The 9,471-nt window shown below is 35.0% G+C and overlaps 1 protein-coding gene across 1 annotated transcript in view; it reads right to left on the bottom strand.

Moving 5' to 3' along the window:
* LOC110454425 (glycine dehydrogenase (decarboxylating), mitochondrial-like) overlaps positions 1–9,471 on the bottom strand; it is a 52,830-nt gene that overhangs the window by 33,140 nt on the left and 10,219 nt on the right. The window contains exon 2 of the mRNA XM_021503913.1: positions 821–899. Coding sequence (XP_021359588.1) covers positions 821–899 — 79 coding nt within the window. The remainder of the gene's footprint in view (positions 1–820; positions 900–9,471) is intronic.

Below are 9,471 nucleotides of genomic sequence, written 5' to 3'. Positions count from 1 at the left end.
TTTTGTTGACCTTTGTCCATGGAAGGTCCCTGCAAAATTTCATTGAAATTGGTTCAGGGGTTTTGGAGAAGAAGTCGAAAATGTAAATTGTTTACGGACGCACGACGGACGACGGACGACGACGGACAAAAGGCGATCGCAATAGGTCACTTGAGACTTTGTCTCAGGTGACCTAAAAACACCAATTATATTCTAGCCTCTTTGATCATGATTTAACAATCATCTCAAAGGGATTTTAATTACAATATTACATTTAAAGCAAATGCAGAAACTCTTCTATGAGTCAAAACACACACAGATTTGTAATCACCTTGTCCTTTGAATAATACCAGGATTGATGCAAAATTTTAAAAAATCTTGTGTTTCTGCAAACCCTATAGCTACCTACCCTAGATTTTTGTGTCTACCCCAATGAAGATGTTATTGACATTTAGTGCTATGCACTGTTAAATTCAGGTCTTCTGCTCTATATAAGCATAGTAAAAATATTTTTCAAAATAAAAAAAAAATGCCTACCTACTTACCCTATTTTTTCTGAAGATGTTGGCAGAAACAGTAGTAATTTATTTTTGCCTTATTTTTTGGATTCAGTTTCTTACAAAGTGTAACTGTTACCACAAGAATTTCGTATTGAGTTATATGATAAAGGTAGTTTGACTTGTTTGGTAATGTGACAGGCAGTGGTCGCTATTGCATTCTCTTATCATAAACTTAAACCTTAATCTTTAAGGGTCAAGCAAAGGTCAAGTCGGAGAGAGTTGATTCAAGGTCAGTGTTAAATGACAATCTAAGAGGACAAACAGATATAGAGTTGACTGACCTAGCTGTGGGTCCAGTTGTAATGGCCTGTCCAGTAGTATGTTGCTTGGTACTGCTTGATCAATGAGGTCGTCGACATCCTTTTAAACAGAAAGATATAAATATTTAGTCAAAATATTAAAGGAAATATCCAAAGGGCCCCACCAGTAAATGTGGAATAAGGGAACATGTGATGGTTATTATACTTCATGTTTGTCACAAGGATAGCATTACATACAGTGCTATTGTTTTATTGTTTTAAATATGCGACGTTAAAGAGAAAATTCTTATATAGAAATCTTGTATCTAACGTTTTTTTTATAATGTTACAACTCCCCCGCTATTGTTTTATTGTTTTAAATATGCGACATTAAGTAAAAATTCTTATATCTTGTATCTAACATCACCCCCCCCCCCCCCCCCCGCTATTGTTTTATTGTTCTAAATAATGCAACGTTAAGTAAAAAATGTTACAATTTTTTTCCTCTCTCACTATGTCAAATAATCGAACTGAAATAATATCAATTCTACTTGCACACTGAATTATCAAATCCAATATGTTATATGCTCAGACTGCAAACTTTTCAATTATTTGGATCCCAGGTCAAATTATATAGGTCACAGTGACTTTTAGTATGCGAAATTCTGCCATACGAAGATCCCATACATACCTGCATACCAAATTTCAATAAATATGGGTGATAGGAGAGATAATCCCCAGTTAAAATGTTTCAATAGTTGAGGTAAAAGATCAAAACATAGGTATTGGGGACCTGCTTTTGGTAAACAACCCTCTGCCATCACAAGATATACCATTATACCAAATTTACCACCAAGTTATAATTCCAGGCGATATAGTTTGTGAGATATACATCTCAGAAGAACTGTACATATTAAGTCATTGGAATCAGTTGTAAAAATATTAGAAGGTGACTACTTTGGGTATGCAATATTCTGCTTTCTCACGAATGAAGATGTATTTTACATCTATGCAAATTTTTATGAAATACATAAATGTAGTAGATATGCAGAGGACAGACTATTAGGAGGGACAGAAAGATTGCAATCCTTAAGTACCACAGTCCCTTCCACTAGTATCGCTGGGCGAGCAATAACAACATGTAAATTGTGGGAATAAAAATAAAAATAAAATGATCTTACACATTGTCACGTAACAGATTTCCTCATTCCGAAGCTACAATTCGGAACAGTATGGATAACTAGCGCACCAAAGCACTCATAGTTAAAGGACTCGCACTGTCACAACTAAATCAGCCAATCAGCAAGTGTCTAATACATTTGTAGTTTCAATCTAAAATCAGTTCCGGCTAATTACTGGACCACGGAGGAAGTTAAATGAGGAACTGATGACAGAATTTTAGATGAACGAAATGTACAGGTATCGAACTTTTGAAAAATGTATACTTTTGATATATTTCCATGTCTGTGTGAAGATTTGCACAGGGGCAAAAAACGTCTGGGGGCGTTTCTGTTTTGGGTCACTGATTTAGCTTGTACACTTCCGGTTGTCAACTTCTGGACACTGTGACACTCCAATATGCCACTAATCCTATCAAAAAAGTCACTTTGTAGCCATTGTAAGGTATGTATTTATGAATCCAGACAGTTGTCACTGGTGTTGAACTTCAAATATTTAAGTTATTAGCTAAAATGTTTAATAATAACATATAGTAAATGATTAAGTTGTGCGAGTCCTAAAAGCACAAAAGACTGCCAAATGGATAAACCAAGTCACCCTTTGATTTTACCTGGCTAAATTATGCTGCAAATCCTAATTCTATGTGGTATATACCATCATAATCATACATATTTCAGATAGATTTACCAGAATTTGGATGTTCTGATTATGATCGATAATCTTTCATTAAAAGTCTTCCAATAATTGATTATGATTTCCACTTTTGATTCCCAACACTATCCTTCAGGCTGCCATAGATATGTGTGCAAGAAGAGATGCAAATCCAAATATTGGAATTTGTGTTAGAACGGGTCTGAAATCTTGGTATGAGGGTGCTTGGGTATGGAATGAGAGGTCCCTATAGTACAGTCATTCTGTACCCTTAGGCAACCGATCTGTACCATTGTTTGGTTCGTTCATATCAAGGATTTCGGTTGTTCTGTACCAAAGTGTTATCTGGACCTGATATACATTTCTCAAATAAATTTATCGCTATGTGTGGTTTAGGGGAGGTAGCTCATGACAAAACATAATATTTTAATCCATTAGTGAAGTGTCCACCAACAATTTTGTCATTGTAATTCTGATAATTAACAAAGAAAGAGATCTTGTTGCCCAGCTATTGCCAAATGGAGGTTAAACAGTTAATTAAAAGCAATCTTTCTTCAAATCTACCACAACACAAGTGGCTTCCTAGCGAAGTCATGCACGCTGATAGACTTTCGGTAAAAATGCTATATATATCATTGGGGGGAGACGGGGGAGCATTTTTACTGTCAGTAAAAATGCCATCCCCAATGATTACATATATACATATATAGAATGGGGGGGGGGGGCATTTTTACCGAAAGTAGATATAAACCCCTTAAACATGTAAAAAAAAAACGTTGTTGTAAACACGCCTGAATAACGTCATGCAGCAACAATTGTAACGTTACTCAGGCGTTCCATGGTTTTGCTCAAAGGTTCAGGCAGGAATGCCACATTCAAACATTTCACTAATTTGCTAGTAATGTAATTGTTTAAATGTAACATTTTGTATGTTTATAATTAAGTTACACAAGTCGTAGTTAATTATCGATAACTTGAAGAAACTGATTAATGCTGTTTGAGTAAAATGGCTGGGACCAGCTGAGATGACAAGCATCATAATAAAGGCTCTGTCCTGAACAAACGGCGTCCAAAATTACATTTTTCATTGGATGCGGATGAGAGGGTCCAGCTAGAGGTTTCAATCGTCGTTTTAAGCTTTTACCTTCGCCTTTTGGATAATTTGTCACATACATGTAGCATCTCTGATTGTCTTGCACATCTACGGAAACATATCTGACAAATTAAAACGATTTTTTGGGCTTGGAAACTTCTTCAACAGAGACTACCCCAGGTTTTGTAAATGTACTTACTTTTCTAAGTAAAATTCAGCAGGACATACTTGTACTTTCAGCCTGACAACACTTTTTTTTCTAATAGAAATTCTAGATGGTATTTTAACAAGTATTGTGAGATAGCTGAATGTTAGAAGCTGAATATTTGCACTAAGGTAGCAGTATACAGTAGAAATGGCCCGACTCTGATAAACAAGGCATATGTTGAGAAAATGTAAACACAGCAGATTTACCCTACACAACACATGTATACATGTATATATATTTGTAAACTGCATTACATTTACAATACATATAAAGTACTGAGAAGTGTATAAACCTCCTTTTTCTATGTATGTCACTTGTGTGAAAACCATGGTTACCACATCTGGAAAATGAGACAATGAACACAACGATGTATCCGTTTCCTTTCTCACTTTGACAGTGACCGAGTAATATGAATTCTCCTGACAGGTTTATTTACCAATTCTACTCTCAAACTACGAACAAAGGGAGGTAATCTGAAAAATGAAAACTTGAATAGGTTTGTAGTTTTCATGAATAAAAATTTCTTTTTGGGTGAAATATGATCCTTTGAGATCATGTGCATGTGAAAAACAAACAGTACAGTGATACTATGATGTTACTGTCTTGTTTGATGACGTCATAGTAACTGTGATGTCATCATAACTATGACGTCATCAATGGGCATCTATGACATCATCGAGGATCACTGATATCAAAAAATTGAACACTAGGAAACCCATCACAACAACAAACTAGCAACAGACACACTTCCCGTAACCGATGAACAGCACAGAAATGTCAGATATTCTGAAAAATCAGACAAGTGCCACCATAGCAACTGTTATTTACTTTCCTCACCTAGAATTGACAGTGACCTTCAGAAATTGTTCATTTAACATATTTTGCTAGAAAAAAAAGATTTTCTTCAGCTGTAATTATGGAAATAAAATTTATTGACATTACTGACTTTGCTTATTTAATCTGTATGCTGAATCAAGTGGAAAAAAATATCTAAAATAGTGTAATTAGAATGAAAACAGATATTTTACCCATTTTCAATAAATACAACTTTATGTATTAGTAACCATGGCTACCGGGTGCTGAACTGAGTGAAACAGACTGAAATCTAGTATGAATGCATCGGGAGATAGCCTGTGAACTATTTGATGTTTGGTATCAACTTTACCAATAACACAATTGACACATATGTGATGAATTGCAGAATTTCACAAGCGCCTGTGAAAGCGCGAGTTATCGACCTATATATTGACCTATCTATGTAACGGGATTTTTGGCGTTTTTGAGTAGTTTTAAGTATTAATGAATGAAAGTGAAGCTGAATCAAGCATAAAAAGGCATTTTTTCAGAAAAAAACAAGTTCTATGTGTATATGGTAGCAGTATACAGTAGAAATGGCCCGACTCTGATAAACAAGGCACATGTCGAGGAAATGTAAACACAGCGGATTTACCCTACACAACACATGTATACATGTATATATATTTGTAAACTGCATTACATTTACAATACATATAAAGCACTGAGAAGTGTATAAACCTCTTTTTTCTATGTATGTCACTTGTGTGAAAACCATGGTTACCACATCAAAAATTACCAAAAAATGCCAAAAAATGCTATTTTTAACCCAAAATTTGACCCCCGCAAGTAGTAATTTTTTTCCTAAGCTCTGTCTGAAATTAAAGATTACCTACCTGGTTGCAGAATTATCTGGGTCCCAGTAAAGTTGTAAAACTTGATTTTTTGCAATTTTGCGTCGTGTGCTGTTGTCAAAATTTTACCTCCTGTAAAGCTAGCTTTTCATGTGTATGCACCCTTTCGGATTATGGCCAAAATTTTATTCTCGAACCAAAAAAGTCTTTTCTTTTTTACAAATGTGAAGCTCACATAGCCCACTTCATCATGCGTATACCAATTTTAGTACTGTTTTATTTTTATATTTTTTTTACATATCATTATACAGGGGTTAGCCATTTAACAAAAATATCACCCATGGCCACAACCCTCTACTGTATACTGCTACCTAGATCACAACCAACAGGCCAGATTGATGAGTTGAGTTGACGAGATGTCCGTCGCACAGACCAAAGTTTTGAAATTGCAGAAATTTTTTAACTGTTTTGATTGATAAAATACCTTTTCCCTTCTTATACCTCTTCTCGTCAAAAATTTGAAGGCTTTAACTGTGTTGAAGACTTTGGTGACATTATTTACGTCACATCTTATGACGTCATATGGCATTTTGTCACGGGTGGCATATTTGGGCGCATGGCAAATTTGCCTGCACTAACGTTACTCAAGTAAATTAACAAGCTAAGCTGGCTTTACTGTTTTGAATTACAGCTAATTAACAGACCCTATTGAACTAACCAATTAATGTAGTTATTGACAGTTGTGCACCTCTTGACGGCGCGTCTAATTACCCAATATATATATATATATATATACTGGTGAATAGAAAAGGAGTAAAATACTCAGAATGAGGCAAAATAAAATGTATAGGGGCAAAATAAAACGTCTAGAAGTAAAATAACCTGGAAAGGAGTAAACTTTTACCCCAAACGTTTTATATTACCCCTATCCAGGTTATTTTACCCCCTTGACAAGTTAAAATACTCCTATCAAAGGAATTTTACCCCCTTGACGAGTTAAAGTACTCCTAGATTATCATTTTACCGCCTGACAAGTCAAAGTACTCCTATCCTGGTTATTTTACCACACTAACGAATTAAAGTACTCCTGGATTATTATTTTACCCCTAGACGTTTTATTTTACTCATTGAACTTTTAAAGTACTCCCTGATTTTTATTTTACTCGTGGCTTTTTATTTTACCCCCTTTATTTACCTCTGCTCCGCGGCAACAGGATCTGCGCCGGCGGTCAGCTAGGTCTTTGATCTTACCGAGTAGTAGCCTGTCGACCACTTCGAGCTGCCGCGGGCGGTGTCAAACATCACAAGGTAGCTCTGTTCATGTGTGAATACTTGTCAGTCGACAGCTCGCCTCATAATCAACAACGTGTCTGTGCTTTGTTCACCTATGATTATTTGGTGTAATCAGAATAAAACTATGGAACTATGCCGTGTTTGTAATTTACTTCGGCTTGAAACTTGAAACTGGTGTTTTGGAATACGTGTTTGATACATACTCGATTTATATGTCAAATTAAACTTTGAAACTGTGCCGTGTTTGTTACATACTCGAACAGCGCCGTTAAAATACATGTTTAAAACTATGGAATTGAGCCGTGTTTGTCATTTACTTCGACCTGGTGTTTTGAAATACGTGTCTGTAACATAATCGAACTGTGCCGTTAAAATACATGTGTATACACTCCGTTAATATATCAAATAAAACTGTAATATACTTCGGCCGTGTCTGGTGAAATATGTTTGCTTATTACTCGATTTGTAATAAAAAATATATTTGAATAAATTTGTCGTGTTTGTACTTTATTCGGCCTGATGATCTGATATACGTGTTTATTAAACACTTGTGTAATATGTCAAATTAAAACTATAAAACTGTGCCGTGTATGTAATTTACTTCGACCTGGTGTTTTGAGATACGTGCTATATACATTCTCGATTAATATGTCAAATTAAACTATAGAAATTGCCGTGTTTGTAATTCACTCCGACTTGGTGTTTTGACATTCGTGTTTTAAACACTTGATTAATGTGTCAAAATAATACTGTGCCGCGTTTGTAATTTACTTCGACCTGGTGTTTTGAGATACGTGTTTGTTACATACTCGAACTGTGCCGTGTTTGTAAATTACTCCGACCAGGGACGTATAGTGTCCCTGCTCCGACCTTGTGTTTTACAATTTACGTGTTTGTTACAAAATCGAACTGTGCCGTGTTTGTAAATTACTTCGACCTGGTGTTTTGAAATACGTGTTTATAACACTCGAACTGTGCCGTTGAAATAATACACTCAATCAATATTTCAAATTAAAACTATAAAACTGTTCCGTGATTGTAACTTACTTCGACCTGGTGTTTTGAGATACGAGTTTGTTTCATACTCGAACTGTGCCGTGTTTGTAAAACTATGGAATTTTGTAATTGATATCGGCCTGGTGTTTTGAAATACATGTTTGATGTTTTAAACACTTACTATGTCAAAATAAACTATGTAATTGTGCCGTGTTTGTTATTATTTCGACCTAGTGTTTTGAAATACATGTTTGTTATGTGTAACCACTCTGACACGCCCCCTTTACATATTTATATATTATCTGCAAAACAGTGTAAGAAATGACAGCAACCAATATATGTTGTATGGGTTAAGTCATCAATCGACACCAAAAAAAAGACATCAATCCTTAGAAAGAGAAGTTATACCTACCTCCAAGACTGAATAACGGAAATCGTATTCCGTGCCTGCATTAACTACATTCAATGTACACTATAGTTTTAGCTAAGGTATAGTAATATACAGTTGAAACACCTAAATATCTTACCTGTGAATTAAAAGGTATGTTAATTACCAGTAGTTCTTACCACATTATACTATAGCCAAAGGGCATTTACGATACCTACCTGTGAGTTAACAGGTGAACTAATTACCTCAGAGGTGTTACCTGTGAATGTCGTGGCCAAAGGGCATTTACAACCGATCCTCCAACTAACACAGGTAGTATGGTGTACCGGTGCGTTTCTTTTTGTTTCCAGTGTTGGAAGAAAACATGTTGTCGAAAGTATTAAAGTAAATTTCAACAGCGGTTAATATCTCACGTTTTTACCATAGGCTAGTGCCCTGACCTACGAATTAGAGTAGATCTAAGTCCGTGGTATAATATACGATATTAGGTTTTTTTTATAAAAAATCTGAATTCTACAGTAAAGTTATTTTTGTAGTAATGTTAGTGATGATATGACATTGCTTCATGGGTATTAAATATACATGTAAACATATAGGAGGAACAAATGCAATCGGAGACTTATATATTACGTATATACGTCTCTGATGCAATTTATCAGCGGATTTCAGAACACTACAGTACATTGCAAATATATGAATCTTTAAACTAGCGCTAACGTCATATTATTTTGTTTTAAATCAAGTAATATATAGTGAGTTTTCATTCTATCAGAGACGTATATATTACAGAGATTGTAAAATATACGTCTCTGTAATATATACGTCTCTATTTCAANGAAGTATATACTATATGTCTCTAGTGTAACCGTTAAGCTAAATGCATATCTAATATAAACGTCGTACGTCCGTGCCATAATAGAACCGTCCTCCGATGTAATTTTTAACGTATATATCGATTCGGTCTTTGTCCTGTCTTCAACCTAATTATATATACATTTACAAACACGGCACAGTTCGAGTATGTTTAAAAAAACCCAGATCGAAGTAAATTACAAACACGGCACAGTTTTATAGTTTTAATTTGACATATTAATCGAGTGTTAATAAACACGTTTAACAGATCATCAGGCCGAATAAAGTACAAACACGACAAATTTATCTAAATATATTTTTATTACAAATCGAGAAATAAGCAAACATATTCAACAGACACGGTGGAAGTAAACTACAAACACG

Source organism: Mizuhopecten yessoensis, unplaced genomic scaffold, assembly GCF_002113885.1.
Source record: "Mizuhopecten yessoensis strain PY_sf001 unplaced genomic scaffold, ASM211388v2 scaffold7833, whole genome shotgun sequence".
In the NCBI taxonomy this organism is placed as follows: domain Eukaryota; kingdom Metazoa; phylum Mollusca; class Bivalvia; order Pectinida; family Pectinidae; genus Mizuhopecten; species Mizuhopecten yessoensis.
The sequence above is the reverse complement of the archived record's forward strand: the minus strand, read 5'-3'. Positions and strand labels throughout refer to the sequence as shown.